The 17,754-nt window shown below is 45.7% G+C and overlaps 1 protein-coding gene across 1 annotated transcript in view; it reads left to right on the top strand.

Moving 5' to 3' along the window:
* LOC8026823 (ryanodine receptor) overlaps window positions 1-17,754 on the top strand; it is a 561,398-nt gene that overhangs the window by 329,899 nt on the left and 213,745 nt on the right. Inside the window, exons 56-60 of the mRNA XM_040217827.3 lie at window positions 2,240-2,479; window positions 5,510-5,676; window positions 11,366-11,615; window positions 15,036-15,199; window positions 16,164-16,384. Of these exons, the coding sequence (XP_040073761.2) occupies window positions 2,240-2,479; window positions 5,510-5,676; window positions 11,366-11,615; window positions 15,036-15,199; window positions 16,164-16,384 (1,042 nt within the window). The remainder of the gene's footprint in view (window positions 1-2,239; window positions 2,480-5,509; window positions 5,677-11,365; window positions 11,616-15,035; window positions 15,200-16,163; window positions 16,385-17,754) is intronic.

Below are 17,754 nucleotides of genomic sequence, written 5' to 3'. Positions count from 1 at the left end.
ACCAGTATAGGCGACGCTTGCAACTTTAATGTCAAAGGCAAAACAATGGTTTAGCCCATACTGGAAGTAATGACATTCAAGATGGTGGCACTCTTGTGTCAACGTTAAAAGATGGGTCGCCCTTTTCGGAGGCGCAGTGGGGGATGGTGGGTGTATAACTGGGGCGCGTGTTAACCCTCCCACTGTGACGTCAAAAGTGAATAAACTTAGAAGCTCTGCAAGCGACATTGCTATAATATCTAATAACGACACTCGTAGAGCATGTTTTTTAAGGCAATTGCGAAAGCACTACGGCCTTTTTTTTTTTTTTTTAAATACCGAAAGTCGGAGTCCGGAGCGATGTCGACTCCTGGCTTTTTATCCTCCCTCGGAAAACAGGGCGGCGCCGGCGGCGCTCGGCACATGTAGCACTAAGGATGATCGGCGAGACGTGGAATCGGTCGAAGTTCGCTTTCTTAGGTGCCCGACAGCCCCTCAGATTTGGAAAAGGAAATCGTCGAACGGTCAAAACAATACATGGCTTGCACGTGACGTCATTCAAAGGGCGCTCCGATGACCACCAGAGAGGAGGTCGAGAAGAAGCTCCGCTCTTATCAGGGCCCCCTTTTGTGCCGCCCGGATTTGCCCCAGTCGTCGCTATTCTCCCCCCAGAAGATTATAGAAGATTAGCCCGTCACTCAAAATTCTTACAAAAGCAGCTTCCCTCTCCTCCTCTTACATGGAGGCCAAAAATATGCGACGTGACGTCAGTGCAACCTATGTATCGGGTTTGGTGTCTGTACCGTAGTTTCGGTTATGACTTCGCCGGGGCAGCCTTTCAAGCAGAACCAGCGCGACGTGCACCCTCACGTCGCTCACAAAAGTCCACTGCGCGTTCTCTCTGAACTCGCACCATTTCAAAGAATTTGAGATCGCTGAAAGAGCTTTAAAAGAACTTCCAGATTGAAAGTGAAGCGTCATCTGGTCACAGTGATAGGCGGCAGACACGGAGTAGAGCGGTTGATTGCGGGACGCTGGCGAAGACGACACTTCACGTCGGGACGGTTCGGAGGCGTGAGAGAAACTCGAGTTGAAGGACGATCCAATCTTTGACGTCACTGCACTGGCGCGGATTACGCGGGAACTTCAAATTCAACTTCGGAAAATTGTTTTTTTTTTTTTTGCTTCACAAATACTGAGTTTTCTAGTTCTGAAATCTGAGGGTAATGTCGAGGCATTGTTTTCAATCGTTTCAGACAATAATAAATATGTTTTGACGTGTCGGTGCAGCTTAAAGGGCGTTTCGTGATCCTCCAGCGTGCACACGCAGCCAAAGTACGGCAAAGGGCAACGAGCGTGATTGGAAGTCGTTCCAAAAAGTCTCCTTGCCGGTCTCTTATTGTCACTGACCAGGGGAAAAGAATCATATCCTCTTTGAGAAATAACATGATAATATTTCGTTGATTTATACCAACATTGGTGGCGGAGGAGCAGAAAAGGCACAGCTTGACGAGCCCTTCGACTATTTAAATCAGATTTATTGGATTTCAATCGGATTAATAATATTTAAATTACCGTGAGTATGAATTAGTGATTTTTTATCGGTATATGCATTTGAAACATGGCAAATTCATTGATCGATTCACCCGATTACTAATAGGGAAGAAAGAATTACTCTAATATTAATGTACACTTTAACTTTTATTCATATTTACTCGGCCATACTAGAAACAAAAACACTGAGATCTTTGTGGACTAGTAAGCTGCTTTTGATCTTTCTGTCCCGTTCTGATTCGCTCGAAATAAAACATTTTTGTAGTTTTCGTTTCCTTTTTCGGCGTTCTGATTTGCTCGCAACAATTCATTACGTTTGTCGTTTTCATTTCTTGCGTTCATTTTATGATTTTCTCGCAATAGTACTTTAGGTAACTGATAAACGAAGTGCGAGCTGGGACGAATGATCTACACGCCGATTTGCTGAGACTCCTTTTTTCGCATTTAGACTGACAGAAATCTTCCTTACTTAGTATTTTTTTTTATTTCTGTACAAAACAAAATGCATTTAGACAACGTCAATTGATTCAGAAATGGTAAATAAATATATATTTTGGGATATTCTTTTTCCTGGAAAGGTTTGATTTATATAATCGCGGTAGAACTGGTCTGGCTTAAATCAGAATTTCAAGCACGATTTAAATAATTTCGATTTCCGCGAGTGTCTGTAGGAGGTATCGGGTAGAGAAGGCCTCTTCTGTTGCAGCCCGACCGTCGCTGCGAGGCTCGACGCCGTTGGACGTGGCGTACAGCTCGCTGATGGAAAACTCGGAGCTGGCCCTGGCCCTGCGAGAGCACTACCTGGAAAAGATTGCGGCGTATATGTCGCGCTGCGGGCTCCAGTCCAACCTGGAGCTCATCGACAGGGGCTACCCGGACGTGGGCTGGGACCCCGTGGAAGGGGAGCGCTACCTCGACTTCCTGCGCTTCTGCGTCTGGGTCAACGGTGCGTTTGTAGGGGACGCCCCCGTCTGGGCATACCTGGTGGCGTCGAGGAGGGTACCTCTAACTTTCCTGTCTCCAAGACCTAAGCCCGCTAAGGCGGCTTATACCTTTTGTGGCCATAGCAGCCATTGGGGACGTAGATCGTTTCCGCTGTCTCCCAGCGCCCACTGGAACTTTCTACGGGATCCAGACCTCTGCGAGAAAGCTTAGCGATGCGCATGCGTAGCATCTTTGTAGTTGAGAGCGCATCAGAGAGGGAAACGCGGGCACGATTTTGCTCGGCAATGAAGCCAAACCTATGGGTAGCCCCGCGCGCATTGAGCGCCTATCACTACTGTGCTCTCGCGCTCTTTGCTTCTTCGGCTAGTAAAAGTTGGCCCCGAGTAGCGAGGTTTCACGGCGAATCCCGCGTGTGTTTCGTGTGCCTGCGTCGTGGCCCGCTCAATGTGGCGGCAATTCGTATGCCGTCGCATGGGACGTCATTGTGTCGCGTGACATGATATCACAACGCTAAAATTTTCCCGCTAAATTCTGTGGAGAAATTCCTCCGCTCAATCGAACGGGGAATTTTTCGGCAAAACCTACGTGGAATTGAGTGATGCCATGTTACTAAGGGACGTCGTGGGCGTCAGAGTACCACACCCTTCCGCTAAATTTAGGGAGACTTTAGTTCACTAAATTTAAACACGGCACTGCAACAGTGCCCCTCGGGCGCAGTTCATTTGCAGGATACGGCGAGGGACCCGGCACTTTTATGTGCCGCAAAGATTCTATTAGTACATGATGCATCCCCTCAGCATCGGCAGCCTTAGCCTAAAAAACGAGGAGTGTGTGGACGAGCTGGTAATAATTATTCATAATGTAACACTTAAGAATCTGGTGTGTAAAAATTAGAAAACTTTGAAGTCGAAGGAAATGAGAACAGTAGTAGAGCGTCTCAAATGAAACTGCGTTTGAGACGTTCTCCTGCTGTTGTCTTTTCCTTCCACTCGAAGGTTTCTTAATTGTTTTACGTTATGATTAGCATGGGCATTTCTCGTTTTTTGCTTTTTCCGTGTTTGGGAGAGGAGGAAGCCATCATATTTCTCGCAGAAATCGGAGATCTATCAATTTCCCCGAGAATACAAGACCCGCGTCTCTCCTCATCTGACGCCATCACCAGTGTGTCCGCGTAGATATATAACAGCTTTCGCTGAAGCTTCCATATGCAGTGGCTCATATTCATGCAGCGCCGCACAGCTAGCGTCCACGTCGCCGCGAGGGCATCTTGCAGAGTCTCACGAGAACGCGATAAGGCCGCTGCCAAAAAACAAAATTGCAGTGGCTTAGCTCGACTATGCCAGGGTATACGTGGCGTGAGCTTATGCGCACAAAATGAGAGGCGCTATCCAGCGGCTCCGTCTCATTCGCGAGCATACTTAGCGTGCAACGCTGTGAAAGCTACTGGCATGAGCGTGTGGCTTCATCTATGGTTTTGTTTCCGCGAGAACCCGTGCAAATTATGGAGATCAAGCCCCATGCTCGCGCCAAAAGCTTTGACAGCGTTACACACTAACTATGAAACAGAGTTTACGCCTTGCAAGTGGGCTCATTTTTGTCTTCTGTGCATGAGAAAGGAAGTAGCGGTGATGTTAGAACGCCGAGCCCTGATTGGCTGATCGCGACCCCCCATCTCAGCGTCGTCTGCTCCTTTGCAAACGTCGTCTGCTCGCAACGTCGTCTGCGTCTGTCTTACCTTTCCTGCGACTTTCGGAAGTGCAGGTCTTTGCGAGCGAGGTCGACTTCGCCTTTCAGAGAGGGCAGACGAAAAACTCGAGCGGTACGTTGTTCTTGTCTAACGACTAGCAGACGCACATCAAGGGGGGGAAGTCAAAGCACTCACTGGCGAGGATGTCCCGAGGCACCGAGGTTTGTTTGCTAAGAACCGAGAGTGAGGGTGTTAGTGTCCGCAAGTCCACTCCCTAATACTTTTTCTCTTCTTTCGTGTGCGGCGAGACCCCTCATTCTTTAACGCCGTCGGCGGGTTGGCGCAGTTAACGTCGTCTGCTTTACGTCTGCTAGTCAAAGCGATGGCTGCTTTACCTTTCCTGCGTCTGTCGGAGATTCACCGCTTTGTCACCGGCGAGAGTCACCCTTGCCTCGGGAAACAAGGAGATAACAAGAGGAGAAACTGACCTCTTAATCTAAAATTGAGGTCAGCGATCAAAGTATAATACGGGAAGGGTTCACAAGGGTTGCGCGGGCATATTCCATTCAGCACGCCCGCCGGTCGTGGGCAGACGGTCGCCGAGTCGCGGAGTGCCTTCTAGGCCTAACTTCGCTTGGTCGCGTTCGCTTGGTCGCGTTCGGTGGAATTCGCTTGGTCGCGTTCGGTGGAATTGTGGCCGTTGGAGCTTTTCCCGGGTGTTTGTGGATCCAGCGCTCTTGTTCGTCGTGGTCTGTTTCAAGTACTTTTTACTTTTTTCTTGCTGCTTGAAGTCGGGACGCGTGAGAAGCACACGTAGAAAAATAAACGTCCGTGGGTCGTCGCGATCGCGACGCTGTCGGCCATGCTGATTTAATCGTAAGAAGTGCGTAAGACAGCTTCGGAGCTGTCGTAGGATTTCGACGTAACCTGCGCAAAACTTGCGAAAATTTTGTTTCGTGAATACGAATTTGTTCTTAAGTTTTGTCTTACGCACTTTTTGGCGTAAGATCGTTTCGTGAATCTGGCCTCTGCACTTCCGAAAGTCGCAGGAAAGGTAAGACAGAGGCAGACGACGTTTCGAGCAGACGACGTTGCAAAGGAGCAGACGACGCTCAGATAGGGGGTCGCGATCAGCCAACCAGGGCTCGGCGTTCTGACGTCACTGCTACCCCCTGCGCAAGAAGCAGACGAATTTGCCCTCCGCATAGCTTTGGCATAGTTTGAGCACTGCGTAAGCTAAGCTGGGTTTGAAGAGGTCGCGCAAAACTGTTGACGCCAAGTCTAGGTTGTCTCGATTGCACGCCGGTCTTTTGAGTGGCTTACGCTGCGAGACGTCGCGTGCAGGGGAGAGCGTTGAGGAGAATGCGAACCTGGTGATCCGCCTGCTCATCCGGCGTCCCGAATGTCTCGGCCCCGCGCTGCGTGGGGAAGGCCCAGGGTTGCTCGACGCCATCCGAGAGGCGGTCCGCATGTCGGAGCATATTGTGGCGGAGCGACAGCAGCAGGCGCAGGTAAGAACCTTCTTGCTGTTCGTTGTTCGATCGGCAACGAGTCCATCGTGCGTCATGCTCCTGCATCCTAATGTATGAAATGAACCGTTTAAAGCTGTAGCGTAGCATTCCGTCAAGCGTCTATTGTATGTGGTCTTGAACTCTGTATGGTTGCAGGGTTTCCCTGTCTATCACAAGCACATTCGGCGTTCTTCTTTTTTTTTCTGTTTTTGTGCTGCAGATAAGGATGACCGTCTCATCACGTGGCGTATTTACAGCGGTAGAGTTAACTTGAGCTTGGATATATCGAAATATTACTTTCCTTGCACCACGTCTAGGCCCCTACATCTTGTCCATTTGTATTTAGATCGTAGTGGATATATTCTTTGTTAATACTCTTTCCCCGCTGGTGCATTCAGGAACGCCGGTCCTGTGACACACCCTTAGAGACATGAGTATTCATCTTCTATTTTTCGCGTTTCTCTTTCCGGCTGTTACGTTAAAAATTCCTTTTTTTTTTTTTTTTTTTTTTGCTAAGCTACCTTTTTTTTTCACTTTGCCTACTTCCGCCATGCTCGCCCAAGAGAACATAATCTTAAACTTGACTTCAAAAAAATTTCAGATTTTTGCAATAGCCAACTTACCTTTTCATACGCTTTTTTTCTTTTTTCAAAGCTCGCGCTCTCTTCAGCTGTGTTTCGTCACTTAGGTCTCCGGTTTTCCAGTTTGCTTCGCACGAATCTCGAAATTTGTAATCGTGCACAGCGTGTCAACCTTCACAGGTTGGCATAGGTGTGGCAGGAGCAGCGGCTAACGGAGGGCAGCATCTGTGTTAGCTTGATTGCTTCAGAACTTTTGCTCAAGTACCCTTATAAGTTAATACTGCTAGGTTATTTTATACTATTTATTTTATTTATTTATATTAAAATACTTCAGCCTTGCGGGGGCTGTCTTAGGAGTGGTAAGAGTTATACAAAACAGAACAAAATGAACCTATACGCGAGAATAAATGAAGAAACATTAGTGAAAGCAAATCATTATTGCGGATACTGGCAAAGGAATCGCTACGGAAAATGTTATTCCGAAATGAGTTAAACGTGTGATACAAAACACAGTCGTCAGTGTTTAGACAAAGTTTATTGTTAATGTGGTGTTAAAAATCATTTATGTATAATAAAGACAGAAGTGGTCTAAGGACAAAGCAATGCAGAACACACAACGATACATTCCCATTCGAAGAATTGGAAGAATTGAAAGTTACCTACTCTGAGCCAGGGCCGGCCCTTGGGGTGCGTGACCTGGGCGGTCGCCCAGGGCGCCATCAAAAGCGGGGCGCCACAGCGTGCCTTTTTTTTTTTTTATTTACGTGGACACATCGCTCAACACAGTGCTATGTGCTCGATCGCCGTTCGTTTTTGGAATGGGGTTCCCGTCTCACAGAGCGCTCGTTTTGGGTCACTACTCACATGTTTACCAACAACGTGGTGTCGTACCTAGTAGATATGGGAATTTAAAAAAAAAAGAGGGGAAGGGGGGGGGGGGGGGCACGTCCGGAGCTTGCCCAGGGCGCTTGATGGTGTAGGGCCGGCCATGCTGTGAGCGAAGGGAAAAAGTTGTAGATATCCTGCCGACAAAGGAAGGTTTCTTTAGGATGATGTAAAGCTTATGCAAGATTTTGGTTTGGTACAGTTTCGAAGGCCTCAGATAGGTCTACAAATATTGTGTCAGTTTCATTTCAACTGTCAAGGTAGTGACCGATATCGTAGGCAAATACCGTTGCGAAATGTTACTAAAGCCACGTCGAAAGCCGTACTGAAAATCGCATAAAATATTGATGATTTCAAGTAACTCCTTAATGTGCTGGTAGATTACATCTTAATAGATTACATTAGTGTTATGTGAGGGAACTAAGTCAATAATTGGACGATAAATATGTGTTTTCGTATTTATACGAAGGAAGAACATTTACTAGATTCCATGACGAAGGAACGTTGGTGCTAGATAGCAACTTTTGAAAAATGATTCTAATATAGCGATGGAGTGCGTGCTGTCTGCTGATCCTGCACTGCGAGCGCATCGCCTGACTACACGCCCAGCCGAAGGTCACGTGAAGCCAACGTGGCATTGGATTGGCCTCAGTGGCTCGTACTGTCCTCCGTTGTCCATCCAAAGCTGAAGCCAAGTCCAAACGCAGTGCAAAGAGGAAATCAAGTGTGGATGTCTAGCATACAATTGCATACATACAAGCATAGAAGCATACAATTGCGAAACATGTTTTAGACCACCTTGATCTTGCACACGTGATTAATCGAAGGGAATACTTCTGTGAATATCCATATCATCTTCCAGAAATATTGATTGGAAGTACGTATTGAATGAATTGGCCATTATTAGTGGGTCGCTAGCCAAATAGAAACAAATATGTTTTTCTATGAAGGAAATCAGGTTTGTTTGAAAAAGGGTTTATTCGATTTAAATCGGAATAATACTATTTAAATCATTGAGGCTAGAAAATAGTGACTCTCTATCACTCTATGTAGTTTTAAACATGCTAGTATAATTTATAAAGCCGTCCTATCCCCGTTAACATTGCGGAAGAAAGGACTATACTGTAAATTTAAAGTACAGCATAACGCATATTACTTCATATGACTGCTGCCATACTAGAACAAAAGCAGTTCGATTTTTTATTTAGCAAAAATTGTTTATTTGCTTTCTTTATTGTTCTGGTATTCTTTCAATAAAAATGACTTTTCTAGTTCTTGTTCCCGTCTTTCGCGTTCTGATTTGCTTGATATAAGACGTTACGTAACTGGCGAACGAAGTGGAAGGTAGACAGGCGGCTCAATTCTCCAATCTGATCAGAATAATACTGGTCGAATTCAGCCTGATATCAATCATTTTAGCTCGAATATTTTTTTTTTATTTTCAAAACGAAACAAATGCACATAGCCATAATTAAATGATAGACAAACGGCAAATAAAACCATTTTCGCATTATTTTTGCGGCACAAATATGATTTAAGTAAAATTGCTCTGATTTAAATCACGGCAGGAATCATGATTTAAATCACGATTGAAATCATGTTTTCAATCAACTTGACTTTTATTCTCTACGCTGGTCGCCAGTGACAAAGTAATTGATTGCAAAGGTATGGGGAGTTGTCCCACCGGGTAAAATAAATTTCCAAAATTTTCTAAGATTGATTTTAGGTGATTGTTGCAAGATAACCCGTAAGTAGAAATATTGCGCTGGCTTAGTTTTAATCCCTAGTTCTTCTTATCACTGTTAAGCTCGACACTTCTTTAGCGCAACCGCATTGTTTCAAACGCCTTAACCTACCAGCTTGACGCGATCGGCGCAACGTTTCTCTTGTTAAACAAGGAATGACAATTTTTTTATTTAATGTTTTTAGAGGAACAACACGTGGAATACTCGGTTTAACAATGCTTTCATAAAGTCACCATAACGTTCAGATCACTGGAAACGCTACACTGTTTAAACAGACTAAAATACTCGCTTTAAAGTGTAAAAAGTGAAATGAAGAAAACAAATTTTTACGGTTTCAATGACGTTACTTTTTTACGGAAAAACAAAAAAAAGAAACCTAGGGCCCGTACCAACCGGTACGGGCCGTTGGCCTTTCTGCAAACTCACGACTCTCCTAAGCCAAATAAATTAAATTGAATGAAAATGAAAAGCATGGGGCATTCGTCTGCTGTCATTTTGAGAGGGCTGCTTCCAGCTCAGCCCCATGTTTCCCTTGCAGTTATCGTTGTTATCTTGCGTTTTGGGTAGGTATCTTTAACATTAAAGACTCCCACGCCATGTCCGAAGATGTTTTAACGCCAATAACGGAGGTACTATCGCGGACACTATTATATGTAACACGGCAGCCCTGGCCGATCCGTAGCCCCCTGCGCAACACAGCAGGCGCACACCGAAACTGCACGTACGCCGCCTGCCCTGTGCGGCAAAATTACTCTCCCAGGTTGCAACCGCGCTCTCTCCCTGTCGTTTGTTAGGTGTTAAGCAGACGCCACCGCAGTTTGCTGCGCAGGCTCTTGTCGGTGCCTCTTTCGGTACGGAGATTTCCTGACTCACGAAAACAAGTTAGCCAAGAAAACAACGAAGGGGACATACCGGGCTGAGGCATGATTGTTGCCGACGATTGTAAACATATCTCCGTAGATTACTTTTATTAATCGGATAAACGCCTTTTCAAGACTTCTCCTTGTGTTAGAATTGTGATAATTTATGCTTAGCTCGGTATGCTCTCTTTGTTGGATGTTTGGCTGACTACTTACCGAAAGAGGCAACTAAAAAGCCTGTGAAGCAAACATCGGCAAGTGCTGTGGCGGCATCTGATTTGCGCACCGCAGACGACAAGGAGAGAGCGTAATCATAAACTGGAAAAGCAATTCCGCCGTAAAGGGTAGGCGCAGTTTATTTATTTATTTATTTACATACCCTCAAGGCCCTGGGGGCGTTACAAAGGGGAGTGAGTGAAAAAAACAACAAAAAACAAACATTAATAGAAGACATGATAGGTCACGGGTCACTTTCGCAAAAATAATTAGTAACAGCACTTTTAAACACATCTAACGAGGGTACTATTATTAATGACGCCCGAAGGTGGTTCCACTCTGATGATGTCCTAGGATTGAAAGAATCGTGATAGGCTGAGGTTCGAGAATGAGGAACGCCGACTTTGTACTGATGATCAATGCGTGGAGAAACGTAAGGTGGGACGAGGAAGAGCTTCTCTTTAAGAACGGGGTTAGAATTGTATATTTTATAGAAAAGACGTAGACGAGAACACTTACGGCGCAAAGAAAGCAGTGGCAAGGAGAAAAGAGATTTCATGGATGATACACTTGCTGTACGGTGACAATTATTAAGTATGAAACGAGCGCCGGCGGTTCTGAACTGACTCGAGATGAGAAGTGAGCGTCGTCTGACCAGGATCCCAGATTAAAGCTGCATACTCTAATTTTGAGCGAACCAAAGATTTGAATTGAATTTGCGCGATGTTTCAGGGTTTCCCTGATATGTGGTGGCGCTGGGGGTACGGAATGACCACGGCTGTTGCGTTATAGCTAATAGTGTCCGCAAAAGTACTCCTTTGACCTACCATCCAAACATCCTGTATGCAGTATGAATTAAGGATATATTCGCATATGAATGCAACATGACAGTGAAAAATCCGTTCACGCGACGTCGTGTCACGTGACTTATGGTACACTGTCATGGTGTCACGTGACATTACGCTGGCACAGTCATTATTTGACCTAATAATGTTCGTTGTCCAGCCAGGTCAAAATATAATGTCATGTAACCTGACCATGTCCCGTGATGTCAAGCTGGCACATGACTTCTTGAGGTCACGTGGTCATGTCGAGTGACCATGCCGTCTCATGACTGTCTGAGGTCAAGTGACAGTGTGGGGTCTTGCGATGTGGTCACATGAAGCCAAGACGTCATATTACCTGGCTTGGCCTGGTACACGTCAGGCGTTCACGCGACCACGTGACTTATAATGGCGTTCAGCTAAATTTTGCAGGACGTTAGCCAGCTAAATTTAGCTGCTGACCACACAGTAGAAATAAAATTAACGCTGATGCAATTCACACCAGAATTTTCCTTCCGTTAAAATGCATTGTGCTTTAAAAGGAGTTTGACAAGGGAGTTGCGTCGATGTCTTTTCAGGCCCAGGGTGCAGCGGCTGACGAGGAGGAGTCGGAAGACGACATTGACATGGGAGCGGCTATCTTGAACTTCTACTGCACTCTGGTGGACTTGCTGGGCCGATGTGCACCTGAGGCGGCCACCATCGCGCAGGGCAAGAACGAATGCGTGCGCGCTAGGGCCATCCTGCGCTCCCTGGTGCCTCTGGACGACCTGCTCGGGGCCCTTAGCCTGCGGTTCACCCTGCAGACTCCGCGCAAGGGGGAGTCAGGTAGGTGCGCCTGTAGTCTTGGTGACAGCCATGAACTCAGCTTTGGGAGGTCTGCAGGGAGATTTGATTTCAAGGGCAAAGGTTACGTTCTATTTCCGCTAAATGTTGCAGTTAAAATATCTTGCCAAACGTAGCAGGCAATCCAATCCCTAAATTCAACGGAGACGTATTCACCGTTCCCAACAGTTGGCCGTGACTCAAAGCATCTTTTAAGAAAAAGCTTCAGGCAATAAAAGTGCAGAATTTTCTTGCTATTCAGAAGACAGAAAAAAACTTTACACTTTGATTATAGAGTCTATCATAATAGTCAGCAAGCTTTTCTTTTACCACCGTGACATGACCGGCTAGATGAGTCGATCAGGATTTGTGTATAGTCGGCTCGAGGTCCTAAAGGGCGTTTCACATGGGGCGACTGTGGGAAAAAATATGCGCGATTTCCAGTCTCATGCGGCAAAGAACCTGAGGACTCGAGACGCACTTCAGCTGCCGTTCATTTGCCTCATTAGTGTTGCTTGTTTGTGTATACAGCGGGAAGTTTGTGAGCCCCCGTCTGGAGTCTCCGTTGTCGATGAAACGCAGTGCGGTAGCACCGCTAGACAGGGGACTTTAAAGTGCATCACGCAGTGGCGGCACACGACCGCTCGCCGGTACGAGGCTGATCCAATCGAAACGGGCGGGAGTGGAAAATCCAAGAGGGTTCTGCAGCGCGAGCTTTCGCTCCACGTGCTACGACGTGGGGTGCCCTAACACGATCTGTTACCAGATCTCCTGTCGCACCGGCGTCGTTTTCACCTCAGAACGACTGAAACTCTTCGCGATTTATGTAATATGCAAGTTGAAAATCCAAGACTAGCAGTGATACTGCACTGGCTATATTTCTCATCGACTGCGTACACCAGTGTCGTTCCATCCCAAAGGTCGACGACCTTAGCTGTCTCAACACAAACGTCACATTTGTTTGTTTTATTTTTAGTGAGCGTGATATATGATTTTCGGTACAAACAGAACAACACGGACGCCCGAAAGAAGCAGGGAAGAGAGAAGGCTCTGACCAGTGGCGGAAAAGGAGTATTGACAAACAAATCCTTTAAGTCATAGAATGTTGAGGTCATCCTGGATGGCTGAAGCCAGGTCTGAACAAGATACTCTCGAATTGTATCTTATATACAGATAGTAATTGATTCCCCCGAAAAAGCATTTTAGATACCGGTACAAAATATTAGAATCACTTTCGATTGATACTTCGATACATTGCTTAAGTAACGCTCTACTCATTTTATAAGAAAAGATACCAGATAGTTTTATATTGGTGAACAAATTTCTTCTCTGGATGCAATGGTTTACAAACTATTTTTTTTTCCTAACAACTAAACTAATTCACGCACTTTCGATAACAAAATGTAGTGAATGTTCACTTTCATTAAAGTTGTTTCATCAAAATTACAGTATCTTAACTACTTGTTTCTTTAAGTTACTTTGGCGTCTTACTCTAAAAATGTCTAGCCAAGCTATGGTCCGATGGAATAGCGGTATGACCATTAGTCTACTTGGCTGGCGAACTAGTGGACAGGCTGTAGAATAAAAATTGAGCTCTGACTTTTTTTTATCAATTACAAAACGAAAGCACAATATTATCTATTAGAGGTCACTCATTGCTATTATGTTTAATACATGTTCAGTTCACAGCTTGTGAAACTTTACTAAAAGGGCTTTGGCAAAAGAGTTTGCTAAAAGCGGCGATCAGAAAGAGTGCCCCAATGTGAGCCACCGTGGCGCCATCATGTACGCTGTTTTCCTTGTGCATTTTTGTTACTTCGTGGAGACGACAGGAATTAACACACTAAACTCCATCTATACTCTGTTTCATGCTTAGTGTGCAACGCTGTCAAAGCTTTTGGCGCGAACATGGGGCTTGATCTCGTTGATCATTTGCACGCGTTCTCGCGGAAACAAACCATAGATGAAGCCACGCGCTCGCGCCAGTAGCTTTGGCAGCGTTGCACGCTAAGTGTGAAACGGAGTATAAGAAACATCTGCTGCGCTGACAAACGCACGGTCACGAGTACATCGATTCAAAAGCACCTTCTGCGCACTAGCTCTCGTACACCGCGCGACGCTTTTAACGCGAACAGCTGATCGCCCTTCATTTGACACGAGAGCGTTAAGGAGCTCGTGTCACCGAAAAGCAGGTGTCGGCGTCGGTGGAACGAGAGAATCCTGATAGGTCCACAATGTCATGACGCCACAGCCACATGACCTCGCGCGGGAATTTCAAACGACCCAACAGGCTCACATGAAACGTGACTTCACGCGCGGAATGAAAGTGATTAAAACATGCCATGTAAGGCGAACTAAAGGTCATCGCATGTCTCAAACGATTTCACTTTATAAAGTGATTCATTCGCTTTAAAGGAATAAATTTAAGAATTTTAGGCAGAGGCGGGATTCCAACCCACTTTCCTTCGGTTCTGAGTCAGACACGCTACCGACTAGGCCATGCAGACGCGCTTGCACGGCTCAAGAACAAACGGGGCTTTATATGATCAGCTATCGCGTTATACTCTCAAAGACGAAGCTTAAGCGTCCTCCTGCAATAGTTTTTTTGGAATTCTCTTAAAATCAAAGGGCTGTATGAGAACGAATATGGCCAAAGAGAGTGTTTCTCTTGGGAACTAACTTGAGGAGTAAACTTCGGTCCACTAGTAACTTTTCGAGGTAAAATTGAAAACTTCGGCGATGTCGTGTTCATGCTAACAGGTCGCGCAGTGTACAAACAAAAAACATTCTGCTGAGATAAGCTCACGAGCCTGCGCTTCTGTCTGCACTCAAGGCATTTTAGAGATAAAGTGTAGACTCACAATCGTGCGTTCTTTTCTGCCGGTAAGTTTACGAGCCGTTTTTTATCGTGTATTACCTTGGAAGCTAGAAATGGTCGAGTTTTGCCAGCATTGGTTTATTTTACGTGCGCTACTGAGCCGTGATACTTTGCGTTTTTTTTTTTAAGCCAGATACTTTTCACACTTCACGCTAACGGGATGGAGATGCTGTTTGTGATACTTTGAAACTAAACCAGTCGCTTAGTTGTTCGGAGGGTTCGGTGAATTCATTAAGTGATTACATAAGGATGAAATGTATATATACAATACATTCTTGAGCTAATTGAATTTGCCAAATAGGTGAGACATCAAAAAAAAAACTATGCCTCTTTAACATTACTGTTTTCCAATATACCTACGACTTGCTAGTGTTTGATCATTTACATTGAATCTGCGATTCGCAGGTGATATCAATTTTAGATTCCATCTGCGAATTACAAACGGGTTTAATTTCATATTGCATCAACGACTCGCAAATGATTGCAAAATTCTTATTGAATCTGCAATTCACGAGAGTTCACAATTTCATACCCTACATCCGTAGGCAAGACGAAAAGCGACCTGCCCCCTGGACTGCAACCGAACCACAAGCAGTCTATCGTCATGTTTCTGGAGAGAGTGTACGGGCTGGAGAATCAGGACATATTCTTCCGTCTGCTGGAGGACGGCTTCTTGCCCGACCTTCGGGCCGCCACCATGTTGGACCGGGTAAGCTGTAACGTTTTGAAATCCAGGATATTGTAATGCAGAATTACGTTCTAACGGGAGCCCCGCCCCCCCAGCCCAAGATTTTTCATTTCATCATTACGTGCTTTCGGATGGACGTGGCGGGCGGCAAAGTTGGCCACCTGCTCCTGCGCCTCTCCGCACAGGTTGCTTGTCAGCTTGTTATCAGCCCGCTGCGATTTCCGACCTTAGTTTCTGCATACGTGCATTCTACATGTCGTGGCAATAAGGAAGAGACCGAGAAGAACGACAATGCATCGTAAAAACGAGGCAGTTTCGTATGTGACGATTTCATCGATTCTCCGAAATACAACTGCAAACGTTTTAATCACAGAAGCTGCTACCTGACCCATTAATTATTTAAAAGGCGCGCAAGTTCGACTAGTCCTTGAGCACCTCCTGCGTTTGTTTATCCACCAAACGCGGTCACGTGCTTTTGTTTCTTCCCACCTCAACCAATGACAAGGCGGGCTTGGCTGCCTCGTCATCGCTCATTATCTGCGCGTTCTCTATGCTGCACTCTGATTGGTGTGCTCCTCTTTGCCTTCCGATGTGCCAAAGGCGCTTTTTGGAGAACTTGCTCGCCGTATTGTTATGAGGCGAGCAGAATATATGCTTCAATTCCTCTGTGCAATGCTATATCCCTAAGATGATGTCCAAAGGCTCTCTTCAAATTATGGACCCTGAGTGGACTCACCTAAATCAATATTCGCCTGCGAAGAAGCCTGGGAAAGCTGGTAGCGCAAAATACACGCTGTATTCACTCAATTATAGGTTGAATTTGAACTTAAGTTAAGCCTGTATTCTAGAAAACTTGCCAAGAATAAAGACTATATTTCTGGTCAATCTTTAAACGATAGCTGCACAAAGTTTATTTCTGCTATTGATGGGCATAGGTGAGCATATGCATGAGCGTCTCGTAACCGGTATGCTCGGTGGCTGGCAGACGGACAACACAGAGAGCGACATGGCCCTGGCGCTGAACCGGTACATCGGCAACTCGGTGCTGCCCATGCTGATCCAGTACTACAGCTACTTCAGCAACGCGGAGAACTACGCCAGCCTGCTGGACGCCACGCTCCACACCGTGTACCGGCTTTCCAAGGTCAAGATACTCACCAAGGGACAGCGGGAGAAGGTCTCCGATTTCCTCGTGGCCCTTACAAGGTGCGTAGAGAGCATAGTGGGTTGGACGAAACTCTCGGGCAAACATGTTTTTAGCGCAGAATATGGACTGGCTCTTAGTAGACTCCTCTAACGAACATTCCATCAACGCAAGAGCATCACGTAAAATAGTATCGGTGTAAAACTTCACCGGAGAAAGCGTGGAAACGCTCGGTTTTTAACTGGTGTATTTGTGGTTTTAGAACCTGACGTTGAATCAAATCCGAAAACAACGCATGTGGGACAAATGAGATTGAAACTTCACAGCGCGGTGAGCGTACCCACACTAATGGTGAGGAGGCAAGGACGAAGAGTAGAAGGGTGGATTTCGGACGGAATGGGGAGACGTGAAATAGCGGGGTAAAAGCTGGCTATGGAACTGCAAGAAACGGGAACTTTACGTTCCACTCCCATTCGAGCGTTAGCTTTGACATGGCCTTCTTTCGGAGATGCACACGACGATGTTTGTGCCGGCACAAAATGCGTATCAAGTTCGTTCGTGCAACGTCGCCGCAAAGCAACACGGAATACATTCTTTGGTATCACTGCTTTTGCTGCGATAATGCGAAAAAGGTGTGAATTTTTACAGATCAAACCGAAGCTGTGCACTGAATGGATAGGCGTTCAATCGTTCCTTTGCGACGCATCTGAAAACACCGGGGTGCCTAAAGTAGCTTAGTCTACCGCTCTGACACAGAGGCCTGACTGAGCCCATTCCCAAGGACGGTGGTCGTACGATTTATTGATGTGAATGTCATATAGGTCTCCGAATATTCAGAAACAGGTCAACAGCAAGTGAGCCAATGTTTGCACAAAACAAGCAATCGCTGTTTTTACGACCGTTATTGAAAATGATTATTCTGGTTTAAACCAAAGTGGTCAAAATGCGTGCTTGTCAATAAGGAGCAAACTTACAAGTAGCCCTAATAAACTGTTCAGGCAACTTTTTACTGCGATGTTCTATATCTAAAATTGTAGCTCTAGTAAAGCAGCCTGGCATTTTTTTCGAAGTTGTAGGCTACTTGAGTCCACTCTTAGGGCTCTTCCATGTTTACTTAGAACGCTACGTATTCAGGATTCTGTCTAACAAATTTCACCTGTGAATAAAACAAACCGCAGAAAACGCACCCCGCACCTTTGCATAAAGTTTCGCTATTCTTAATTTCCGCCGATGAACTTGTTATAAACGCCCGAAAACAATTTTGGGTCGGCATACTGAACCTGAGAAGGAATGCTTGCACTGTCGTATCAATATCACCATTACGGTTGCAAGAGACAGCAACGAATGCGGGACAGTACCCAAAGCATGTGGGCAGTCCGTGTTTCTCTCGAAGGTTCTGTGTCACTGCTAGAGCAAGCTTTCCATAAAAAAC

This window comes from Ixodes scapularis, unplaced genomic scaffold (assembly GCF_016920785.2).
Source record: "Ixodes scapularis isolate PalLabHiFi unplaced genomic scaffold, ASM1692078v2 PGA_scaffold4__175_contigs__length_147842914, whole genome shotgun sequence".
In the NCBI taxonomy this organism is placed as follows: Eukaryota; Metazoa; Arthropoda; class Arachnida; order Ixodida; family Ixodidae; genus Ixodes; species Ixodes scapularis.
This window is presented reverse-complemented; position numbering and strand designations above follow the sequence as displayed.